The sequence below is a fragment of the Zootoca vivipara genome, chromosome 16 (assembly GCF_965207765.1).
Source record: "Zootoca vivipara chromosome 16, rZooViv2.hap1.1, whole genome shotgun sequence".
In the NCBI taxonomy this organism is placed as follows: Eukaryota; Metazoa; Chordata; class Lepidosauria; order Squamata; family Lacertidae; genus Zootoca; species Zootoca vivipara.
This window is the reverse complement of record NC_142599.1, coordinates 31,015,298-31,040,499: the sequence shown is the minus strand read 5'-3', so window position 1 is coordinate 31,040,499 and position 25,202 is coordinate 31,015,298. Positions and strand designations below refer to the sequence as shown.

The following is a 25,202-nucleotide window of genomic DNA, read 5'->3' as shown; positions in this document are numbered from 1 at the left end:
TCCAGGGTACCTCCCTCACCAACCACCAGGCAAGCGAGGGGAAGCAGTGCTGGGGGCTTCCAGTGAGATCTCACAAGATTCCACACAGCTCACAAGAGTTCCAGAATGTCTTACCAGAAGCTCTGCTACGCAACCCTGGTAAGCAAGGCTTCAGCAGAGGGGCAGCAGCAACAGTGGGGCGGGTGGCATCTTCCTGTTTGCCTCAGGCAGCAAAATGGGATGAGCCACACTAGCTGTGAATCACAAGTGGGGGGTGAGAGTGTTGTTCTTTGGTGAACAACCCATAAGGGCATCTGGCTGGGCACTGGGAGAACAGGATGCTGGGGGATATGGGCCTTTGACAGGCAGCCCTTTCTTACACCCATATGCCTTACATCAGAAAACTGGAATTGCAGAAGCTCGTGAGAAGTAGGGTAGTGAAAGGCAGACCCTCCCTCCTCCCTTTCACCGAATATTTATGGGGTTTAAATCCGTGTTAGCAACTGGTATTCAAACAGGGATTGGTAGTTATTCTGGATTGATGAATGGGGGAACAAAGGCGTGATTGTGCCTCTGTGTCATCGGTGCGGACGACGGGTGTCTAGAGGAAAAGGCATGTAGTAATAGCAATTCTATTCTTGGGGCTGGGGCTGGAATCTATTTTTCAGCATCAGTAGGCGGTGGTGTGCGTGGGAAGGGGGGAGGGAAAGGGATGTTGCTGTCTCCCCTCTTGCAGAAAAGGAGTGAACAAGGAAGTGATGGGGAGGACAGAGAGAGCTCCTTTTGGAAACATGTTAGCCCAGAATTCTGGAAGTGAGAAGCTTGGAACACAGAAGTGACGTTTCTGGAATATCCTAGTACTGTACCAAAAGAGGGCCCTGTGCCTTTAGATTGGAGTCCATTGTTGTCAATCTAAAGGCACAGGGCCCTCTTTTGGTACTCTTTTGTCCCATAAACTCTGTGGACAAAATAAAAGCACAATTAATCTGATTTACGTACATAATTTTTTATTTCCGTCTCTTCTTTCAGTTCCTGATACATGTACTCTTCTTCTGCCGCCAAGTCCAAACCTTCATTATCTTGCCTAGTCATCGCCTTTTCTACACTGGCTCTGAGCACAATTCAAAGTGTTGGTGCTGATTTTTAAAACCCTAAACGGCCTAGGGTATACCTGAACGAGTGTCTCCATCCCATATAATTCAGCCAGGACACTGAAGTCTAGCTCCGAGGGCCTTCTGGCAGTTCCCTCGCTGCGAGAAGTGAAGTTACAGGGAACCAGGGAACCTTCTCAGTCCTAGCGCCCGTCCTGTGGAACGCCCTCCCATCAGGTGTCAAGGAGATAAATAACTACTGTATACAAGTTTTAGAATACATTTGAAGGCAGCCCTATATTTGACGTTTTATTGTGTTTTTATATGTGTTGGAAGCTGCCCAAAGTGGCTGAGGCAACCCAGCCAGATGGATGGAATATTATTATTATTATTATTATTATTATTATTATTATTATTATTATTATTTCACTAACACTCTCTGCCCTACCTTACAGGTATTGTCTTCCTCGCCATGTCACTCCTGTCTCAACTGAAGGCTTCGGCCTTGCTGCTGGCCTTGTTCCTCCCTTCACCGCTGGCGACGGTGGGTGGCCATGGCGGCACGCACGGCATTGAGACAGCGTCCCCGGACAGTGGCAACAACACCGCCAAGTGCCAAGAGGCCACGGTGTGCCAGGAAGGTGTGATCTTGCCAGTGTGGTTCCCACAGAACCCCTCTGTGGGGGACAAGGTGGCAAGGGCCATCGTTTACTTTGTGGCTCTGATCTACATGTTCCTGGGCATGTCCATCATTGCCGACCGCTTCATGGCCTCCATAGAAGTCATCACCTCACAGGAGAAGGAGATCACCATCAAGAAGCCCAACGGGGAGACCACCACCACCACCATCCGCATCTGGAATGAGACCGTCTCCAACTTGACCCTGATGGCACTGGGTTCCTCAGCCCCTGAGATCCTGCTCTCCATCATTGAGATTGTGGGTCACGGCTTTACCGCAGGAGACATGGGGCCTAGCACCATTGTCGGCAGCGCAGCCTTCAATATGTTTGTCATTATTGCCGTCTGCATCCATGTGGTCCCCGAGGGCGAGGTACGGCGCATCAAACACTTGCGGGTCTTCTTTGTTACCGCTGCCTGGAGCATCTTCGCCTATATCTGGCTATACCTCATCCTGGCCTGGTTCTCTCCTGGCATAGTGGAATTGTGGGAAGGGCTCCTCACCTTCCTCTTCTTCCCACTCTGTGTGCTCCAGGCTTGGGTGGCTGACAGAAGGCTCCTCTTCTACAAATATGTACACAAGAAATACCAGGCGGACAAGGCCCGAGGCCTGATCATCGAGACTGAGGGTGATACTGCCTATCCAAAGCTGGACATGGAGATGGACAACTCGCTAAAGGAAGGATCCGAAGGTCTTGTGGAAGCAGGGAAGGACCAGGATGATGAAGCTCGCAGGGATATGGCTCGCACCTTAAGGGACCTCAAGCAGAAACATCCAGAAAAGGACATGGAGCAGCTTATCGAGATGGCCAACTATCAGGTGCTAGTCCAACAGCAGAAGAGCCGGGCTTTCTACCGCATCCAGGCCACACGCATGATGATTGGAGCAGGGAATATCCTCAAGAAACATGCGGCGGACGAAGCCCGCAAAGCCATTAGCATGCAGGAGGTGCGTGAGGAAGAAGACGAGTCCGTGACCAAAGTTGGCTTCGAGCCAGCACACTACCAGTGCTTTGAGAACTGCGGCTCGGTGGTGCTGACTGTGGCCCGGCGGGGAGGGGACCCAGCCTGCGTCACGCTGCGGGTGGATTTCCGCACGGAGGACGGGACGGCCAACGCCGGCTCAGACTACGAGTTTGCGGAGGGCACCTTGCTCTTCAAGCCAGGGGAAACCCACAAGGAAGTGCGGGTCGGAATCATTGACGACGACATTTTCGAGGAAGACGAGTATTTCTATGTCCACCTCAGTAACGTGCGGGCAGCCTGGGCTGAACCGGGCCCCGAGCCTCCCCCCAAAGCATGCCTCGGGCCCTCTAAGATGGCCACTGTCACGATCTTCGACGACGACCATGCCGGCATCTTCACCTTCGACGGGGCCTCCATGCGTGTGAGCGAGAGCGTGGGGGCTGTGCGCATCAAGGTGCTGAGGACCTCGGGGGCACGCGGGAGAGTGGCCATCCCCTTCCACACCATTGAGGGGACCGCTAAGGCCGGAGAGGACTATGAGGAGGTCGCCGGCAAAGTGGAGTTCCAGAATGATGAGACCATGTAAGAGACTAGGGAAGGCGGTTTGTTTTTGTCTTTGAAAAGGTTGGTGTGGGCACTGTGTACTGAAAACACGAGCAGGGATGCTGTGACCCACACAAGAGGGCCATCAAATTGGATGGCTTTAAAAGAGGATGGGGGGGGGGAGGAATAATAGAGCATGAGTCTACCAATGGCTGGTTAACCATGATGGCTATGGTCCTCCTGATAGGATGCCATCTGTAGGATGCCCTCTCCTGCAAGACACAGTGACTGGTGGGATATATAATTGGTGAGACCAGGGCTGCTTCACCCATGAGGCAAGGCAAGGTGACCGCCTCAGGCCACAGGATCCACAGGGGCAGGAGAGAGGGCCTCTGAGGAATTCATCACCCATTGCCTTTGTAGCAGTGGCAGTGACTGCTGCGGCAAACTCCTCGGAGGCCAAATCTGCCTCCTCCTCTGCAGCCATGCCGCCTCTATAGCGGCCTTTCGGCGAAAAGGAGGTGCTGATTGATGCTTTCTCCTATCCCCAAGAAGGAAATGGCGGGGGCTGCCCTCTGCACCCACCTGGCATGATTCAGCCCTCTCCCCAACCACAGCAGCCTTTGATTCCCACTTCAACCATTGGGGGAAAGTGGATTTATCCCCCCCACCCTTTTCCTAATGTAGATCTTCATTCACCCTTTCTTCCCTAGCCGGAAGCACCATTTTGCAGTTTGCCTCAGGTGGCAAAATATCTTGGACTGGCCTTGGGCGATATGATCTTTTAGGTATCCTGGCCCCAGACTACATTCAGTAATTTGTGGCTGTTACTGTTGTTTTAATGGTGTACGTTTTATTTCCTGTTCCACTGGGTTATTATCGAGCAAAATTGATGCTTGACCTAGTATAAAGGTAAAGGGACCCCTGACCATTAGGTCCAGTCGTGACCGACTCTGGGGTTGCGGTGCTCATCTCACATTATTGGCCGAGGGAGCCAGCGTACAGCTTTCAGGTCATGTGACCAGCATGACTAAGCTGCTTCTGGCGAACCAGAGCAACACACGGAAACGTTGTTTACCTTCCCGCCAGAGCGGTACCTATTTATCTACTTGCACTTTGACATGCTTTCGAATTGCTAGGTTGGCAGGAGCTGGGAACGAGCAACGGAAGCTCACCCCGTCGCAGGGATTCGAACTGCTGACCTTCTGATCGGCAAGCTCTAGGCTCTGTGGTTTAACCCACAGCGCCACCCGCATCTCTTTTGACCTAGGGTTGCCATATTTCAAAAATAGTTGACCTTTTTTTTTTTTAGGAAGACCACAAAATTGTTTAGCTATGGCAGCCCCAGTAGCTGAGTGGCAGTCAGAGATTGCTTTCCCAGTTCCTCCCATCACACCTCCCCTCTTGAAAATGCCAACGCAGCTCATTTCCCTCTTCCCAACCCCCCAACCCATTCTCCTCTGGCTCCTGAGATACAGTGCTTTGACGCAAGCAGAAATTCAGCTGCGGAGCGTTGCTTGGCTAGAGCTAAGAAATGGGAAACAGATTTAATTTTTTTAAGGGTACGGAGCCTGATGGCCCCCAGTTGTCAATGGATTACAACTCCCATCATCCCTGCCGCGGCACCTGGAGGACAGTAGATTCCCCACCCCGATTTAAGAAATGGGAATAGCATGTTGAATGTCTGTTGCACATACCAGGTTTATGTTAAAAGGCATGGGAGGTGGCTTGAGCAGGGGCAGGAGTGGCAAAGCTCGATAAAGGTGCTCTGTACATGCTCAATGGCACCCTTCCTTCATGATGCAACTTACTTCATGGTGCAACATGAAAGAAAGACAAGAAAGAAAGGCACACACTGCCATAAGTCAGTGGTAGAGCATCTGAAATGTTCTACTGAAAATGAGGTGCTGCCTTTATTAGAGTCTTTCTCCCTCCCTCCCTCTCCCTCTCCCTCTCTCTCTCTCTCTCTCTGCCTGTGATGCCTGCTTAAACTGGCAGCTAATCCCTGAGGTCTTGAGTAGACAGCAGTCTTTTCCCATCACCTGCGATCTGAGCCTGTTAACCTGGATAACACACCCATACCTTCCAAGTGTCCTGGGGTAAAAGGGACATTCTGTGTTTTTTTTCATGCAAGATCTCGGCGGCCATTTTGAGTGCCACGATCTTGTGCACTCTCACCCCGAAAAGGTGCACTTTTTTTTTGCAGCAGGAGCAAGGTGTGGGTCACGTGACTTTCCTGGGAGTGTCTCCTGGAAGGCCTACATCCCAGTTTTGCATCAGAAAAAGTTGGATGACAGGGAAGGACTCCGTAGTTTCAATGCTAGAGCTTCTGCTTTGCACACAGAAGAAGGCCCCAGGGTTCAACCCATGGCATCTTCAGCTAGTCCTGAGAGACGCTTCCTGTCTGAAACCTTGGAGAGCCACTACCAGTCAGGCAGTTCTGAGCTAGATGAACTAGTGGTCCGACTCAGTAGAAGACTCTTTCTTAAGGACATTCACTATGAGTGGCAGGAGGGTCCCAGGCTCCATCCCTCAGGAGCAGGAAGCATCCTGCGCTCACACATACATCTCAGAAAATTATCTCCTCATAATTGCTGCTCGGCTGCCTTGTCGCCAGCCTCCAACCAACACCGCCACTCACCCCCAGCATCCCTCCGGCTTCGTCAGACACATGGAATTAATTTCTTGAAATCTTAATCTTTCACCCGTCAAGCTGTGCTGCAGCAACCTCCAGCTCCCAATTTGACAGGCTCTGACCTAATTGCACGAGAAGGGGGGAAGTGGGGTGGCGGGGGGGGAGAGCGGGTCGTTTGGCCGACGGCACACGCGGGAGAGAGCGTGAAAGCACCCGTGCGTGGGGGCGAGCGGCTGGCAGGCCGTAAGCCGATGTGCGACGGAAATGGTGCGAGTGCGAGCAGATATAAATGGGTGCTGTGTGCCAATAGAGCGGAGCATGCAGGAGTTTGTGTGTGTGAGGGGAGGGTGGTGGCAGACAAAAGTGAGTGAGTGAAAATTTATGGGATGCGCATTTATGTGTTCCTTTGTGAACTAGCGGAGAGCAATGCTTCTTCCAGAGGAAAGCGGATGGAAATTACCTCACGGCAGTCGCTCTTCAAAATGGGGATGTGGAACCACAGGCCCTTGAGGCCTCTTTCTGGCCCTTGAATCTCTCCCTAAACCGCACCCTTCCCTGACCCCTTTGCACCCCACACCCTTGAGTGTTTTTGTCTGACAGGGATGTGTCCTTGAACTCTGCAAGAATGCCTCTTGTTTGTCCGGATGGAGAACAGAGAGAGGCGTCTGTGAGTGTATGTGTGGAAACTAGCCTCCTATAGAAAGATAAAATTGGCATACTTTGCTCCACCCACTTTTGCCCCTGGCCCCACCCACCACTAACACGTGGCCCTTGAAAAGTTGTCCAGAATGGAATACGGCCCCTGGGCTGAAAAACCTACCCTGCTCTACAAACACTATCATCTATCTATCATCTATCTATCTATCTATCTATCTATCTATCTATCTATCTATCTATCTATCATCTATCTATCTATCATCTATCTATCTATCTGTTGTGACGTGGGGTTTGTGATTTCAGCTCTCTTGACAAAACATGCTGGAGACAGTTCTCTAGTAACAGCTCTTTATTAAAGTGAACAAGACTGAAGACTGAGGAGAGGAAAGCTACATTTATAGGGACAGGGGACTAGCTAGGAAGGGATACATTTTGGAGGGAACAATATCACGCAATCACAGTGCTGCCTTTTGGAGGAAACCAATAAGACAGAGGATCCAAATACAGCAGCTTAAATGAACCAATAGTAGCTGTACCCTCTGGGACCAAAAGGCAGTTACTTTATCCTAATGCAAATACAGACAATAATAATACAGATATAAAATCCTTTGACTCAATACACAACACCCCTCCCCCCCTAGTGAGCACAGCAGACGTAATCCCTCAGGTACTGTGGGGTCCTACAACTTCTACCTGATCTCCTGACAACAGGTGTTGCAGGTTCTGGATTGGGTGTTACCTGTGGTGGAGGGGCTGCTATAGGGGTTTCATCAGGAACAGAGGGAGTCCCAGACATCTCAGGGTCCCCGACCTGTACCTCGTCATCATGAGGACTAGCAGACCCTGGTTCATTTGCTGAAGCCCCTGGTGACTGCACCTCTGGACCATTTTCACTCTGGTCTCGCAGCTGTGCGTCATTAGCCAGGGATGAATTATCTGACTCCTCCCTGCTGAGCGCCCGGCGCCTCAGCTGATCTATATGTCTCTTCCAAACTTGCCCATTTTCCAAGGTCACATAATAGGACACAGGTCCACTAGCCCGGGTGATCACACCAGCCACCCACCGCGGACCTCGTGAATAGTTCCTCACCCAGACCAGATCTTCAGGGGCGAGATACCTTGTTGTGTCAGTCTCAGCCTGGGGGGTTGCTCTTGAATTACGGTTTGGCATTTTATCTGGGTGGACATAATCCAGCACCGTTACCAGTCTTCTACCTAAGAGCAGCTCGGCTGGCGACTTGCCCGTCGCAGTACACGGCGTCGCATGCTGCAAAAATAACATTCGCGCAATGCGAGCCGACCAGTTACCCTCCATTAAGCGCGCAATGGATTCTTTGGCTGTTCTTACCATGCGCTCAGCCTGCCCATTGGAGGATGGGTGAAAGGGCGCGGATGTGACCCCTCTTATGAAGTTATCAGCCAAGAATGCCCTGAATTCTTGGGATACAAAAGCTGCCCCATTATCTGATACAATGGTCTCAGGTAACCCGTGGGTAGCAAACAGCTGCCTCAACACCTTGATTACGGCAGCTGATGCCATGCTAGGGACCATCGCCACTTCTAACCATTTGGAATATGCATCAACGATAACCAAAAAGACCTTCCCTTGGAATGGCCCCGCAAAATCTATGTGCAGCCGGCTCCAGGGAGTCCTGGACTGCTCCCACCAGTGGACTGGTGCTCTGGCCACTTCTGGCCGCACCTCTTGGCATGCCTTGCATGTTCGTACCCATTGTTCTATGTTCTGGTCCATTCCAGGCCACCACACATAACATCGGGCTAGCGACTTCATCCTGACCATTCCCGGGTGTCCCATGTGAAGCGTCTCAAGAACCCTGTTTCTCAGTGGTGCTGGGATGATCACCCTATCTCCCCATAGGAGACAACCCTTATGCATGGACAATTCGTGCTGCCTTGTCGCATAAGGCCTGAATTTTTCTTCATGCGGACCACCTGGCCACCCCCTCCCCACCCAAGTGAGCACACGGGAGAGAACAGCATCTTTCCTCGTTTTCTCAGCTATATCCGTAGCTGTTACAGGAGCCCCCGGAAGTGTTTCTAGCATCATAATGTGCTCCGCCGGAGCAGGATCCTCATTGCTCCCGCCAGGAAGGGGCAAGCGACTCAGCGCATCAGCATGGCACAATTGTTTCCCCGGCACATGGGTCAAGGTGTACTGGAACCCATTCAGGAATATTGACCAACGCAACATTCTGGGGGAGAGAATTTGTGGCGTTTGTTTGTTTGGGTTGAACAACCCTAACAGTGGTTTGTGGTCCGTTTCAATGGAGAATTGGCGACCGTACAAATAATCATAGAACCTTTTGATTCCGGACACAATAGCCAGTGCCTCTTTATCAATTTGAGCATAGTTGCGCTCCGTGGGCGACAACGTACGGGAATAGAAAGAGATGGGCTTTTCCGACCCATCCGGTTCCCTATGACTCAGCACAGCCCCCAGACCGTATTGAGAGGCATCACATGCCAGGACCAGCGGCTTTGACTCATCATAATGAGCAAGGACGCTCCTGCTACTCAGCATTCCTCGCAAGGAGTCAAAAGCCTTCTGCTGCTCCCGCCCCCATCGCCACACATTCTTTTTCTGCAATAGTCTATGTAATGGTTCAGCTACCGAAGCTTTCTGGGGTAAGAACGAATGATAAAAGTTAATAAGTCCCAGGAATGACTGCAACTCCGTCTTGTTCTGTGGTCGTGGTGCCTCGATGATGGCCTTAATCTTAGCATCTGTGGGGTGGATGCCTGATGCATCAATTTTAAACCCCAAGAAATCCACCGTTGGCACCCCAAAACTGCATTTTTCCTTTTTCAGTTGCAACCCCACCTCCTTGAACTTGAGCAACACTGCACGGACACGCACAACCAGTTCCTGTGGGTCTTTTCCAGCAATCAAAACGTCATCAAAAAATGGCAAGACCCCCGGCAGACCTCTTAACAGGCGTTCCATGAGCCCTTGAAAAATCCCTGGGGCCACACAAACTCCGAACTGTAATCTGTTAACTCTGAACGCCCCTTTATGTGTGACAATAGTCTGTGCTTCCGCTGATTGTGGGGTTACTGGCAGCTGTTGGTAAGCTTGTGCCAGGTCAATTTTGGCGAACACCTTGCCCCCAGCCAGTTTAGCCAACAGATGTGATACAACTGGAATGGGGTATGAGTTTCCCCTGAGTGCCTTATTGATAGTACATTTGTAATCTGCACATATCCTGACTTCCCCATTTGCTTTAAGGGGCGTGACGATTGGAGTCTCCCACTTAGCAGAGTCCACGGGTGAGAGAACTCCCTGCTTGACCAATTTATCCAGCTCTGCCTCGATCTTGGGTTGCAGTGCAAATGGCACTCGCCTTGGTTTGAGTCGGATTGGAGCCACCCCGGGGTCCAACTCGAAGTCAACTGGGGGCCCTTTATAACAACCCAGTTTTCCATTAAAGAGACCAGCAAATTCCTTGCATAATACCTCGCTCATCTCAGGGCAGGTTTGGATTGAATTAAGCCCTGAGATACTCAGTCCCAGGGCAGGGAACCAGTCAGTGCCCAGGAGACTGGGGCGACTGCCCTTCGCAATCACCAGTTGGAGTACAGCCTGTTTGTCCCGGAACTGTACTCTCACGGCACACATTCCCATAACATGGATGCGGCCTGCTGAGTACGACTGCAAGGTTGCCGGAAAGGGCTCCAGAGGGGGCAACTTACCCCTGGGGAAGAATGTCTTCGCGGTCTGGTCTGACACGATGGTGAATGCAGATCCGGAGTCCACCTCCATGTCGCACTGCTGACCCTCAATCTTCACCTTGACGTGTGCCTTGCCTTGCGCTGGAAACTGCACAGCCCTCCCATTGATCTCCGTTACGTAGTGGCAGTCCTTTAGAAAACGAGTTGCTGTGGGCGGTCTGCGATGCTCCAGTCTAGGTGCTCCTGTCGCTCCCGACGCCGCCGATCTACAGACCCTGGCGATGTGACCCGTCTTTCCGCATGTCCGGCAGATAGCATCCCTGAAACGACAACTCTTCCTTTCATGGTTTCCGCCACAACCTGGGCAACTGCCTCGGCGATCTCTGTGCACTGTGCAGGCCTGACGCACCGACTCAACCCCACGGACTGGGCTCTGGCTTGGAGTAGCCTCTAGCTCGTCCATGGCATGCGCAACTTCTATCTGTGGCTTAGTGGCCTTGCGACTGGCATCAAGCTCCTCTCTTTCATAATTCTCCGTGGCGGTGGCCTCCTTCAAGGCTGAAGCAAGGGTAACCTCTTCTTTAGCCACGATGCGTCTTCTGGCTTTCTTGCTGCTCAGACCACCAATAAACCGATCCAGGAGAGTCTCTTCCAGATTTTGGAAGCCGCAGTGCTGAGCGAGCTTCCGGAGTTCAGCCAGAAATGCGGATACAGACTCCCCAGCATGCTGCTGCCTCTTATGGAACTCCATCCGCCGGGCCATCTTGGTCTCAGTAGGCGCCAAGTGGCTTGTTAGGAAGGCAAGAATATCTTGGAGAGATGTCTCACTCAGCTTCGCTGGAGCAAGTAATGCCTTGGCTAGCTTGAAGGTCTCGGGCCCACAGTAGCTCAGGAATGTGGCCCTTCTTTTGCTGGCATCGGTGATCCCTTGAGCCACTGCGAAGAACTCGAAGCGTTCGACGTAGTCTTCCCAGGTGTGGGGCTCTGATGGCTGGAAGGGCTCCAATACCCTTGGACTCTCCATTGTCCTAGCGGGCAGGGTCGTCTTCTCAGCTGGCAATCCGGACTCTGAGGCAGGGTTGTGTTTAACCGCTCCTCAGCATTCCGGATCCCATCCTCGTCGCCAGTTGTTGTGACGTGGGGTTTGTGATTTCAGCTCTCTTGACAAAACATGCTGGAGACAGTTCTCTAGTAACAGCTCTTTATTAAAGTGAACAAGACTGAAGACTGAGGAGAGGAAAGCTACATTTATAGGGACAGGGGACTAGCTAGGAAGGGATACATTTTGGAGGGAACAATATCACGCAATCACAGTGCTGCCTTTTGGAGGAAACCAATAAGACAGAGGATCCAAATACAGCAGCTTAAATGAACCAATAGTAGCTGTACCCTCTGGGACCAAAAGGCAGTTACTTTATCCTAATGCAAATACAGACAATAATAATACAGATATAAAATCCTTTGACTCAATACACAACACTATCTATCTATCTATCTATATCTATCTATCTATCTATCTATCTATCTATCTATCTATCTATCTATCTATCTATGTTTATCACATGCCATTTGCTCTATTAATTTTAAAGGGTATGGCTTTTCCATCTTTTCGTGACAGCCTCACTCACAGAAATGGAAGCAGGCAAAGTTTTTATTCCACATAAAGTTTGGGCCCTCCAGGTGTTGTTGTTTAGTCGTTTAGTCGTGTCCGACTCTTTGTGACCCCATGGACCATAGCACGCCAGGCACTCCTGTCTTGCACTGCCTCACGCAGTTTGGTCAAACTCATGTCCGTAGCTTCGAGAACACTGTCCAACCATCTCATCCTCTGTCGTCCCCTTCTCCTTGTGCCTTCAATCTTTCCCAACATCAGGGTCTTTTCCAGGGAGTCTTCTCTTCTCATGAGGTGGCCAAAGTATTGGAGCCTCAGCTTCACGATCTGTCCTTCCAGTGAGCACTCAGGGCTGATTTCCTGAAGAATGGATAGGTTTGATCTTCTTGCAGTCCATGGGACTCTCAAGAGTCTCCTCCAGCACCATAATTCAAAAGCATCAATTCTTCGGCGATCAGCCTTCTTTATGGTCCAGCTCTCACTTCCATACATCACTACTGGGAAAACCATAGCTTTAACTATACAGACCTTTGTAGGCAAGGTGATGTCTCTGCTTTTTAAGATGCTGCCTCAGTAACACCTCCAGGTGTTACTCCAGGTGTTACTGAACCACAACTCCCATCAGCCCGAGCAATGATAGGAGCTGTAGTTTAGCAACATCTGGAGGGCCAATAGTCTCCACATGCCTGTTTAATTGGAGTAAGAATTGTTGTTGTTGTTTAGTCGTTTAGTCGTGTCCGACTCTTCGTGACCCCATGGACCATAGCACTCCTGTCTTCCACTGCCTCCCGCAGTTTGGTCAGACTCATGTTGGTAGCTTTGAGAACGCTTTGAGAACGCTGTCCAACCATCTCGTCCTCTGTCGTCCCCTTCTCTTTGTGCCCTCCATCTTTCCCAACATCAGGGTCTTTTCCAGGGAGTCTTCTCTTCTCATGAGGTGGCCAAAGTATTGGAGCCTCAGCTTCAGGATCTGTCCTTCCAGTGAGCACTCAGGGCTGATTTCCTTCAGAATGGATAGGTTTAATATTCTTGCAGTCCATGGGACTCTCGAGAGTCTCCTCCAGCACCATAATTCAAAAGCATCAATTCTTCAGCGATCAGCCTTCTTTATCGTCCAGCTCTCACTTCCATACATCACTACTGGAGTAAGAATTAAGGTAAAGGTAAAGGGGCCCCTGACCATCAGGTCCAGTCGTGTCCGACTCTGGGGTTGCGGCGCTCATCTCGCTCTATAGGCCGAGGGAGCCGGCGTTTGTCCGCAGACAGCTTCCGGGTCATGTGGCCAGCATGACAAAGCTGCTTCTGGCGAACCAGAGCAGCACACAGAAACGCCGTTTACCTTCCCGCCGGAGCGGTCCCTATTTATCTACTTGCACTTTGATGTGCTTTCGAACTGCTAGGTGGGCAGGAGCTGGGACCGAGCAACGGGAGCTCACCCCGTTGCAGGGATTCGAACCGCCGACCTTCTGATCAGCAAGCCCTAGACTCTGTGGATTAACCCACAGCGCCACCTGGGTCCCTGTGGAGTAAGAATTAGACCTGCTTAATTTACGTGTGCCAGGCAGCTTCTGTAAAAAGTGCAGGAGCCAACCCTGTAAAGGAGGTGGCAACTTTACCTCAGGTTTTTGAGGTATCAGTCAACTGGACGTTAAAGAAAATGCTATACAGTCATACCTCGGTTTAAGTACGCCTCAGTTTGAGTATTTTCAGTTTAAGTACTCCGTGGACCTGTCTAGAACGGATTAATCCACTTTCCATTACTTTTAATGGGAAAGTTCGCTTCAGGTTAAGTATGCTTCAGGTTAAGTACAGACTTCTGGAACCAATTGTGTTTATAAACTGAGGTACCACTGTATCTATCTATATCTATATCTAATCTATATCTATATACAAAACCACAGCCTCAGAAGAATAAAGGTGACATGTGGAACTAACAAGCATAGCCGTTCCAGGGATATTACAACATTTTGCTATATTGCCACCTGTTCAAGTGATGGATTTATGAGACCCCCTGCAGGAAGATACTCAGAAGCGCCTCTAAGGATCGAGCCAGGAAACCAGCTCATAAGAGGATAAATTATGTGTTCTCTATCCCCTTAATAAAATCTACAGTAGAGAAACAGACACGAGGCTGTTTCAAGCTCAACATGATCGCAAGGGCGACAGCACCTGTCACTGAAGGGAACTTCAGCAAATCTGTTGCTGAGGATCTTGGGAAGGCAAGAGGTTAAGACAGCCCAGCAAAAGAAACGCTCTTCTGTACTTACGTACCGCCAGAAAATATAGCTGTGGCATGCATTTGATCAGATTTGTTGTTCTGACGCAAATGCGGCAGAGTTTGGGGATATGTCTCCGTGTCAGTGAGACCTGAATCTTAAGATCCGAAAGGGTGGCTTGTCTTTCACCCCCTTGGCAGCCCTATAGCGTTGACATACCCACATATATTCCCATCCCATTAATACCAAGCCGTCTCTTTGTGTTTGTAATTAGGGAACTAAAAACAGATGGCATCAAGCGAGGCTCCGGCTGCCAGGCTCGGCTTAGCGTACCCGGAATGTGTGCATGTGTGTGTGTTGTGCCACAGCTTGGCGAGAGCGAAGCCATGGGGTCATGCATAAGCAGAGATGAGCTCGAAGGAGCAGGAGGTGGCTATGGGGAGGGTTGCTTCTCCCTGCTGGCCTCGCTCCTCTGTGCAGAGGGGACTGGTTCTGGGGCAGAAGGCAGGGGCCCCAATGGCAGGTGGAGCCTGAACGGATGACAGGCAGGGCCCGGATGTGAGTTCTGCACACCCAGATTTGGTGATAAGATTTGGGTGGAGGGTGGTCCAAGCTTCCCCCCCCCTCTCTCTTAACATAATTGACCAGCCGTTGCTGGGGCCTATCAGGGCTGTTAGGGCAGAAGCGAAGGAGCCCACCAGTAGGTGGCACCAGAGCCAACGGCAGGCGGAGCCAAATAGTTCTAGGTTTGTCTTGTCCCCATCCTCCTCTTTCTCCCTGCTGATTACTACAAGGGGCAAAGCTGAGACTATGGAGAAGGAAGCTGCCAGGCAGAACCACCTGCTAGACTGGGTGCAAGGAAGAAGGCAAGAAGGCCGGGGATGGCTGACGGCAGTTTGAAGTTGACGAGGCAATGCCTCATTCTCCCGAACGCACCGGCCTCCGCTGCGTATGACTTTTAATGGCTGCCTGCTATGCTGATATTAGGTATGCGGGTTGCGCTGTGGGTTAAACCACAGAGCCTAGGGCTTGCCGACCAGAAGGTTGGCGGTTTGAATCCCCGCGACGGAGTGAGCTCCCGTTCCTCGGTCCCAGCTCCTGCCAACCTAGCAGTTCGAAAGCACATCAAAGTGCAAATAGATAAATAGGTACCGCTCTGGTGGGAAGGTAAACGGCGTTTCTGTGTGCTGCTCTGGTTCGCCAGAAGCGGCTTTGTCATGCTGGCTACATGACCTGGAAGCTATACGCCGGCTCCCTTGGCCAATAACGCGAGATGAGCGCCGCAACCCCAGAGTCGGTAACGACTGGACCTAATGGTCAGGGGTCCCTTTACCTTTATGCTGATATTAAGCCAAGGAGTGCTTTCCCTGTTGCTTCACTTCCTTGCCCAAGAAAGTATGGGCTTACTAAATTTCCACTTGCTGGGCCCAGAGCAAAGCCAAGGCCAGGCCCAGGAGAGGGAGGGGAAGGGGAAAGCGGGGCAGTACCTTGGGAAGATTGCTTCCTGCATTAGTCTGCCTGCTCCAGGGAACCCAATATTTTCTCCCTCGTCCCCAGGAGATACATCGAAATTAAAATTATTGACGATGAGGAGTATGAGAAAAACAAGAACTTCCACCTGGAGCTGGGGCCACCACAACTGCTGGACACAGGTCCACGGCATGGTAAGGTTAAAGGTGGGGAATCCTGGTGTGTGTGTGTGTTGTTGTTGTTGTTGTTGTTTTAGTTTGTATTATGTGATGTATTTTGTGTTGTTATATTGTAAACTGCCCTAGGATGAAGGGTGGCGTAGAAATTTTAAAAATAATAATATTTGCAGGAGAGACATTCTAAGATAGTTGAGGGGCAGAGGGGGATGTGGGGTGGGCTACACCTGGGATGAGGAACCTTGGGCTTGGGGGGCAAATGTGGTCCTCCAGGTCTTGCAAGCCTGCTGTATAAAGGTCAGGTTCACATTCATTGCTCTGCCCACTTTTGCCTGTGGCCCCACCCACCATTGTCTTGTGGCCCCTGGAAAGTTGCCCAGAAGGGAATGCGGCCCTCAGGACGAAGAAGGTTCCCTTCCCCTGAGCTTATGGCGGAAAGACTTAAGGAAGACATGGTATTAGCGGAGCCCTTTATTTGTAGGGTCGTGTAATCCAAGGTAAGTTTAAAGATACAGTAAGGAACTCTCAGAAGAGAGAGAAGTTGTCCACCCACAGGGAGTGAGAAGCAGCTAGACAGCAGACTAAGCAGGCACGCAGGTCATCGGCTCACACTCTTCCCTAGAATCACAGAATTGTAGAGTTGGAAGGAACCCTGAGGATCATCCAGTCCAACCCGCTGCAGAAATGAAAAGTGTTGGTTTTTCCCCCTTTCAAATTATAGTCACCCTGTCTAAATTCGCATTGTCCACATCATACATTTATAACACACTGTCGTCGTCGCCCCCCCCCCCCCGAATAATCCTGGGAATTGTAGTTTACCTCCCACAGAGCTGGATTTCCCAGCACCCAGCTCCAGTTCCCAGGACTCTTAGCGGGAAGTCATGTGCTTTAAATGTATGGCGTGCACACAGTTGAAATTAACACAGTCCTAATTAATGCAAAACCGTGTCCTCTTTTTGGGTGGTGCTCAAACGATTGCAGGATGATGTCTCACGAGTTGTCTCGGTTGTTTCAAGTCCAAGAGCAAAATTTAACCGACTTGCCGAATTAGTGGGGGAAAGGCTTTGCCTCCAGGTTTCTATGATCTTTGCTTAAAAAAAATAAAATAAAGGAGGAGAGCACAAAGAGAGATTGCCAACATCTGTTCCCCAGCTTTTTAAACAGCAGGCTGGCAGGTAGAAGTTTAGCAGGTGATGGTTTTCATGAAAGGGAGATAAATTGATAATAAAAGCTTCACCTTCTGCATGCTGGACTGCTGTTTGAAAGGCAGAAGGGCCAAATTGTTAGGAAAGTGGGCAACCTTGGGTCATTAAGGAGATGGATTGAAGCAACTGGGAAGGGGACTGAGGACGGTGGGTGACGGAAGAGGTTAGATAGTTGGAAAGAGGTTTCTGGAGGCTGGCAGAGAGGGGATGTTGGGATTCCAGCCTCTCCCTATGTGCCTGTTTTCTCCCCACCCCCACCCCAGGTGACACTAATGAAAACCGCTTGCCTAATGGAGAAAAGGAAGCAATTGCCAAGATGGGGTGTCCTAGCCTTGGAGAGAACCCCAAACTTGAAGTTGTTATTGAGGAATCTTATGAATTCAAGGTAAGAAGACACTCTCTCACCTGGCACTCCCTAGCAAGAGAGACTTTTCAGTCACAATCCCCCTCCTCACACTTCAGCATCCACACACACCCCTCCCAGTGGTGCCTGGTGCCCATTGGGACTGGTAGGGTGGAAGGCAAGGAGCCTACCAGTAGGTGGCAGCAGAGCCAATGACAGGCAGAACCAAATAATTCTAGCTCCCCCCCCCTCTGCTGAGTTCTACAAATGCTGAGACTGAGGAGGAAGCTGCCAGCAAATGCCATCCCTTGGACTGATTGTAAGTAAAGAGATAGACAAGTGTGGGTGGACTGAGCTTGGTGGGGCGGTGCCCCATTTGTCCTAGTGTGCCAACCTCCAATTTCCACCATCCATTAATTTTTTTTTAACAAACAAGGCTATTTGCAGTTTGGAAAGTGACAGGGAAATGCGACGAAAAGTGTGGGATGAACGAATGACTAACAGGAAGATGTTTAAACATTCCGCAAGCAAATCAGGATATAGCAAGGGGGATGCCCATTGTCGTATAACTACCCCATTAACAAATCAGAACAAACGCTCAGCCAAGACCGGACATAGTCTGGCCACTGAGTAAGCAAACTAGGATGAATGCTTAATAAAAAGGCTGTCTTGAAAGAACCCTTGGGCTTTTGAATAAGGAACCAAATCAGGAACCAGCTCCTTGCCCATAAACAGGGGCTGAGAATCCCCCAGAATAAAGAGCTGAAGTTTAAACATTTCTGTTTCCCCACCCGCTCGACCCCAGCCATGGACTTTTGGGCCACCACAAAACATCCAACCCTGCCCAATGTGAGCCTGCGCCCTACAAGGTGCCCTCGCATCTTGTTCAGCCTCCAAGCCTTGTGTGTTTTTCACAACCTGTTATTGAGTGTGATGTCCCTGTGTCAGTTACCATCTCATCCTTATGCACTCAATGGATCACCGCCCTCTGCAGGTGAGGGCTTCCTGCAGATATCACCTTGCCTGGACTTCCATTCCACACAATGCAGGAATTGTGCCTTCTTTGGTATCGTGGCACTTTACTTACCTTTTGGAATTCCCTCTCTTTGAATATATAAGTTACAGTAATAATAACAAATTTATTTCTGAGATGGGCAAAACGTCCGTCCTGGTTCTTTATTAAAAACAGATTTGTTTCCTTTGAATCTGTCTCCCGGTTTCTCACGCCACCTTTTGCTCCAGTGCCCTTGTCATCATGGCTGGTTAGGCAGATGGCAGGGTGGCACGGGGCCCAAAGATGCAATGACATTTCCCACGCCATCCCTGACCACGGGCGCTGAAGAGCCAAGAGGAGGAGGAGGATAGCAATACTGGTAGCGGTGGTGGCGGAAAGGGGTGGGTGCGGGGAGAAGTTCCATAGGGACTAGCCCCTTCTGCCTGCTTGAAGTTCTCACCTCCCCCCACCCCCTTTTTCCAGAGCACTGTGGACAAATTAATAAAGAAGACAAACTTGGCCCTCGTCGTCGGCAGCAGCAGCTGGAGGGAGCAGTTTGTTAGCGCCGTAACCGTCAGCGCTGGTAAGAAAGAAGATGGACGTTTTTGGAGGGGTGTAGGAGCGTTGGGACAGAGGGTGTAGCCAACTTCTGGACACCGCAGACAGCTGCTTCCAGTCACCAGCCACAACACGCTCAGACGTAGCCTCGTCCCTGTGGGGGGCATTTTGATGAGAAAAATAAGAAAAGGGGGGAAAGGCAGCAGGTCTCTGTCCCAAGGAACTTCTGGTTTAAATATTCCACAGTGGAAGAGAGAACCCACTAGAGGAGGCCATGGGGTGAATGTAAGAAAATGGAGTTACATGACAGGGATGGGGGAGTTGTCAATTTTGTTTTCTCCCAGTTACTCTTTTCTTTTTCCTTCTTAAAATCAGCTGTGGGGAGGTTGGCTAAGGTGGGCTGGTGGCGTCCCTTTTCGATTCAAGGTGTCTCTCTGTGCTCCCTCCCCCCTCCAGGTGACGACGAGGACGACGACTCTGGCGAGGAGCGCCTCCCCTCTTGCTTCGACTACATCATGCACTTCCTGACGGTTTTCTGGAAAGTTCTGTTTGCCTTTGTGCCGCCAACCGAATACTGGTGCGGCTGGGCCTGCTTCTTCGTCTCCATCTGCCTCATCGGAGTCCTCACCGCCCTCACCGGAGACCTGGCCGCCCACTTTGGCTGCACCATTGGCCTCAAAGACTCTGTCACAGCCGTGGTTTTCGTGGCCCTGGGCACCTCCGTGCCTGGTCAGTGAGGGGCGGCGAGTGGGGCAGATCATATCAGGGTCAGGAGTGACCTCAGTGAGGGGAAGGGTGGAACCGCCACAGGGCAAATTGTATTTTATGGGTTCTCTTGGCCCCGATCAGCTGGGAGGAATCAAGGTTTCTTGCCTCTTCCTGTCCTGAAAAGCTTTGCTGTAAAGGAACATTAGCCAGGCCAGTTAAAAACAAAAGAAGCCACCAAACTATCCTGAAATAGGCATCGCATTGGTTAAGGTTGGCTCACTCCCCACAGAACACCCCTGGAGAGAAATTGGCAGAGGGGCCTTCTTGGGAGCTCCCCTCCCCTCAGATGTTCAAGGAGGAAGTAGGGGAAGGTCCGAGAGAAGGGCTTTCTCTGTGGTAGCCCCCAAGCTGCGGCATTCCATCCCCAGAGGTAAATCCCTCATTGTGCAGCTTCTGTCATGTGCTGAGGAAATACCCGAACACACAGTCTTGGCCTTTGGTGTAGGACCTTGTGATGAGGTGTGGGTAAGAAACTGAATGGATAATAATACTACTTATAGTAACGGTAGCGGTAATTGCTGCCACCATGGGCTCATCCTCATCCGGGAGGAGAGGCAGGATATAAATGGACTAAATAAAATGAAATAAAAGAATATTAATTAATTTGGGGCTTGAAGAAACCTTTGGCCTATCCCAAGGCATCAGGGATATTATCATTATTATTATTAGCCTTTGTTGCCTTGGGTTAGACCAAAGGTCTCTACAAACACACACACAATTTATATCTCTAACAAGTCCAGGGCAGGGCAGACAATTCAGTAATTTTAAAAATATAACATTAAAATCAGCTAAAAGAGATCACAGTCAAGAAAGCAGTTTATCTGCCATCCAGGCTCTCCTTTAACAATTTTTAAAATTGATTTTCAACAAATTATTTTTTAAATAATAATAATAATAATAATAATCCTTTAAGGAAGACTTTGGGTGGTGGATAGACTTTTCTGCTTTCTTGACTGCAATCAAAGAAGCAGGGAGGTATATTTGCCATCCATACACTTAACAGCATAAGCAGACTTTCCAGGATGGTTTGTCTCACAGCACCTGGGATTTAGAGGCAAACTCTCTCTTTACACAGACTTTGCATTTTTAACTGTCAACAGCTAATAGCCACCGATAGCCTTGTTTAGTCGTTTAGTCGTGTCCGACTCTTCGTGATAGCCTTAATTTGCCTAATTCTACAATCAATCACACACACAAACAGACTGTGAGCCTCTCTTAGTTACCTGGGAATAAGCCCCATTGAACTCAGCAAGACATACATCAGGGTAGTCACGTGTAGGATTGCACTGTAGGGCACGAATATGCTTTAATCATAAACCAGAGCAATCCTATAAATCATAGCGGGGTACCGTTTGCCAGCTCGAGGGCCACATTCCCCTTTGGGCAGCCTTCTAAGGGCCACATACCAGTGGTGGGTGGAGCCAGAGGTAAAAGTGGGTGTTACCACCTTCAGCCTCTTTGTCCCTGCCCAAAGTTAAGTATTTTATTTTGCCTTCTGGTTTATTACGTACTAGAACCCCATATAATCCCATCAACCCAGAATAAAAGGGCATAGAGGGGAGAGGAAAAAGGCATTTATGCCTCAAGGAAGAAAATGGAAGTTTTTAGCTCTGCAGTCAGTCCTGCAGACAGATCAGAGCTCTTTCTCCAGATCTAGACTCCGGCCAGCCCACCTTTACTACTGCAGAGGTAGGGAGCCCACAAACCTTATTTTAATTTGTCCCCAGAGGAGCTGCTTTTGCAAAGTGCTTCCCCTCGAACTAGCAAGATAAATTATTGGGAGATAAAAATCATAGAATCATTAGAGTTGGAAGGAACCATGAGGATTATTCAGTCCAACCCCCTGGGCTGGAGGAATCTTTTGCCCGATGTGGGGCTTGAACCCACGGCTCTGAGATTAGGAGTCTTGTGAGCTACCCCATTTCTTTAATTTGTTAATATTGGCAGCTAGGAAGCTCAATCAGTTGTCCCAAATGAAGGTCGTTGGGGGCTGATGGGAAATAGAGGCCCAAAAGTTCCCCATCACTGGATTTCTGGCGTGCACACACCAGGGGCTCTTAACAAATCCTAAACCTGCTCTTGCTATTTAGGGTGAGCAGAGCGGGGGCGAGCCTTGGGTTCATATTAATGGCTCAGGATGAAAAAGCAGAAGACTCTCACGTCTCAGAACATGTGGCCGACAAAGCCAGAGGCGACGGCAAGAGGATTGTCGGGGAAAGAGAGGCGGCTGTATTTAACAGGCAGTCTGGAGAACAGGATTAGAAAGGAGAAAACTTGCCGTCTTGATGAGCTGGTGGAGAAATGATGATAAGGCTAAATCTCATATTGAGAGAGTGGGAGAGCGAGGAGCTAACCCTGCAAAGTGCTGAAATGCCCAAATATATATTACGTCGCAGAGAATGAAGGGTTCTGGAGAGGATTGGAAGTACGATTGCACAGCAGTGTAATACAGATTTTTACTTTATTTTATTTTGCAGACTTTTTTTAAAGGCTTGGCAAGGAGGGAAATGGAGGCATTAGCTTGGGGAGATTTGCCTCCTGCTCGAACAATTTATTCTGCTTTCACAGTGTCCTGGGAAGGTGTAGGGTTGCTGCACCCATAGCAGTGCCAGATTTAGGACGGTGTGGGTGGTTAGCCGAGGGGGCACAAAATGATGATGATAAAACCTACATTAATATGGAAGGAGCACCAAATCTTGTCCTTGCTCGGGGCACTAGGGTGCCCTGCCCTTAGCTTCCCAAAATTCTGACACACTTACCTCTTAGATGAGAAATGGAGAATCCTAGCAACAAAACATGGCCCTCCAAGCTGTTTGGCCCTCCAGTTGCCCCAGGCTGCATCCCACTCACCAGCCCTGATCTGCACTTTCCTTAAGGGCTTTTGCCAGCCTTGAATGGGTCCTCGTATGGCAGGAACATAGGAAACTGTCTTCTGCCAAGTCGAAATAGTGGTTTGCCTAGCTCTGGGTTTCCCAAACTTGAGTCTCCAGCTGTTTTGGGGCTACAATTCCCATCATCCCTGATGACTGGTCCTGCTAGCTAGGGATGATGGGAGTTGCAGTCCAAAAACAGCTGGAGATTCATGTTTGGGAAACCCTGGATTAGACGATACCCTGTTTGAGCCTCAATGTGGTTAGAAGGAAGCATGGCCGTAGCTCAGTGTGAGAGTATCTGTTTTGCAACCGCCTTCTGCCCTTTTGTCTCCGCAGATACCTTTGCCAGCAAAGTTGCCGCCATCCAAGACCAGCACGCTGACGCCTCCATTGGGAATGTGACGGGTAGCAACGCAGTCAACGTCTTCCTGGGCATCGGGGTGGCCTGGACTATTGCAGCCGGGTACTGGGCCAGCAAAGGTCAGCCCTTTCGCGTGAAGCCTGGCAACCTGGCATTCTCGGTCACCCTCTTCACCATCTTCGCCTTCTTCAGCATTGCAGTGTTAATGTACCGCCGCCGCCCACCCATCGGCGGAGAACTGGGTGGTCCCCGAACCCCCAAAATCCTGGCAACCCTTCTCTTCCTGAGCCTATGGCTGGTCTACATCCTTCTGGCTGCCCTGGAAGCCTACTGCCACATTCAGGGCTTCTGAAAGACAAGTGCAGGCTGGGAGATTCGCTTTCGGGCTTGGCCTTGGGGAGGCCCCTGTCCAAACCTTGGGAAACTGACCCCTGGATGACTTGGGGGTGGAGGGAGAGAAAGGAAAAGGCAAACCCTCCCTCCCCAAGTTGGGGGATCCCTTTTTTCTCAAGCACATGGGAACACCTTCACTTCCGCAACAGTTCAGTGAAGACTTTCGCCGACGCCAGCCCTGCAGTCTAGTAATGACTAAGGTGGTAACAAAAATGGGACAAAGTTACAGGGTCGAATCCTGGTCAAGGCTTCTGCGATGGACTGATGGCAGAGTCGCCCACCTCCGTTTGGAGAGAGAAAAAGCCAAGCTATTAAGAACCCTGATTTTAGACACATCTTAGGGGTGCAACAGATTCAAGGGAGGCTGAGCCAGGACATAGGCCACCCCCTTCCACACTGACCTGGGTGAATTAGTAGCCTCAGAAAATGGTGGGGTGGGGTGGGGGGATATTGACCAGCCCTGCCAATTACCATTCTTATCCTTGCAAGTATTGGAGGACTACTTAGTTGGACACACTGTCCTTCCCATTGCAAGCCTGGCCACAGTTTCTTGCAGCGACAGAGAGGGGGCACTCTTTGCATCCCAGTGGATGGTAACATAATGATGTCAGCAAAACTGGAATGAGAGAGAGAGAGAGAGAGAGAGGTGGAAAAAGCAAGCGAGGATAGGACAGGCATCCCCAAACTGCGGCCCTCCAGATGTTTTGGCCTACAACTCCCATGATCCCTTACTAACAGGACCAGTGGTCAAGGATGATGGGAATTGTAGTCCAAAACATCTGGAGGGCCGAAGTTTGGGGATGCCTGAGATAGGAGAAGGGGAGAAGGATCCTAATCAGCCAGTTTACCTTGTTCCAAGCACAGTCAATACCCTCCGAAAAACCTGCACTCTTTACAAACCCCCCAGAACAGCACAAAAGTATCAAAACAGCAAAAAACAGAAATATAGCTAGATCTAGGATAGCTGCTTTCCCCTCCCTTCCTCTTCCACGGCACAGCGCTCGCCCTTCCCAAATTAACAACTTCCACCACATTAGTATTCGACTCCCCTTTTCGGTACAGAACTCAGATTTCTATTTAGTTGAGTTTATTTTACTTACAGGGGGGGAAGCCCCCCACAGAAATTATTTTTTATTTAAAAAGAAGAAAACCCACAAACCTCTGGCACCCATGCAATTGTCTGCCCCTTCTCTGTCCTTTAATGTGGACACCCCCCCTCCTTCTGTCCAGACGCCACGGCCTCTGCGCATGGTGCTTCCCTCCTCTCTGGGGAGGGCCCCCCCCGACATTGGTACATCCCATGCCTCAGTTTGCATGGTGGCCCCTGTGACCCCGACCCATACAATCTCGTGTCTCTGTAAGTCACACTGGTGTCCATGCTTGCCCGTTCCGTCTTTTGCGCCAGTGCTTGCCTGTTGCTCGTGCCTGCTGTCTGGTTTTCCAAAAAACAATGTGCCCTTCCTCTTACGTCCTGTTGCTTGCACTACCTTGGATTTGTGTCGTGTTGTGTGTGTGTGTGTGTGTGTGTTTTCTAAAAAACAAGAACAAAACCTATTTAAAACTTATTCTAGAAAGCTGTGCATTTTTTAAAATCTCTATATATGTATATCATCTTATTTAGGAAAAAAACGGCATTTCCCAAACTTGGGTCTAAGGTTCCCTGCAAGCTGGACAAATGGTCTTATCTGCTTCACTTGTCTTTATGGACTTCCAACAGGCAAGAGGATGGTCACAGAGGAAACAGTGGCCTAACCCAGCTGGACTTTGCTTATCCCCCAGTTTTCTGTTGCTGAATTTACAGCATCCCCAAAGCAAGCCATGTTTAAGGCACTCCTGTTGTTGTGACTCAAGGAGGTGTGGCTTGGTTTCTGACCAGGTGTTTTGGACAGGTGCACGTCCTTCACTTTCTCCCCCCCCCCAAGTGTGCCAGGTGGAGTGCAAATTATACTAAGGCTACATGGCTTGAAACACAGCAAGGTTGCTCCCTGCTGTTT

General features: G+C 50.1%; 1 protein-coding gene across 1 annotated transcript; it reads left to right on the top strand.

The window, feature by feature from the left end:
• The first annotated feature begins 1,532 nt into the window (after positions 1-1,532).
• Positions 1,533-24,772, top strand: LOC118076375 (sodium/calcium exchanger 1). Its single transcript, XM_035099082.3, has 6 exons — positions 1,533-3,296; positions 15,625-15,731; positions 17,182-17,303; positions 18,739-18,838; positions 19,270-19,542; positions 22,791-24,772. The coding sequence occupies exons 1-6, from the start codon at positions 1,543-1,545 to the stop codon at positions 23,165-23,167; spliced, it is 2,733 nt and encodes a 910-aa protein (XP_034954973.2). The 5' UTR covers positions 1,533-1,542; the 3' UTR covers positions 23,168-24,772.
• The last annotated feature ends 430 nt before the right edge of the window (positions 24,773-25,202 follow it).

Coding starts and splice junctions, on each gene's coding strand:
- LOC118076375 (XM_035099082.3), top strand. CDS start 1,543: ATGTCACTCCTGTCTCAACTGAAGGCTTCGGCCTTGCTGCTGGCCTTG. Junction 15,732..17,181: donor GGACACAGGTCCACGGCATG/GTAAGGTTAAAG, acceptor CCCCCACCCCAG/GTGACACTAATGAAAACCGC. Junction 18,839..19,269: donor CGCCGTAACCGTCAGCGCTG/GTAAGAAAGAAG, acceptor TCCCCCCTCCAG/GTGACGACGAGGACGACGAC.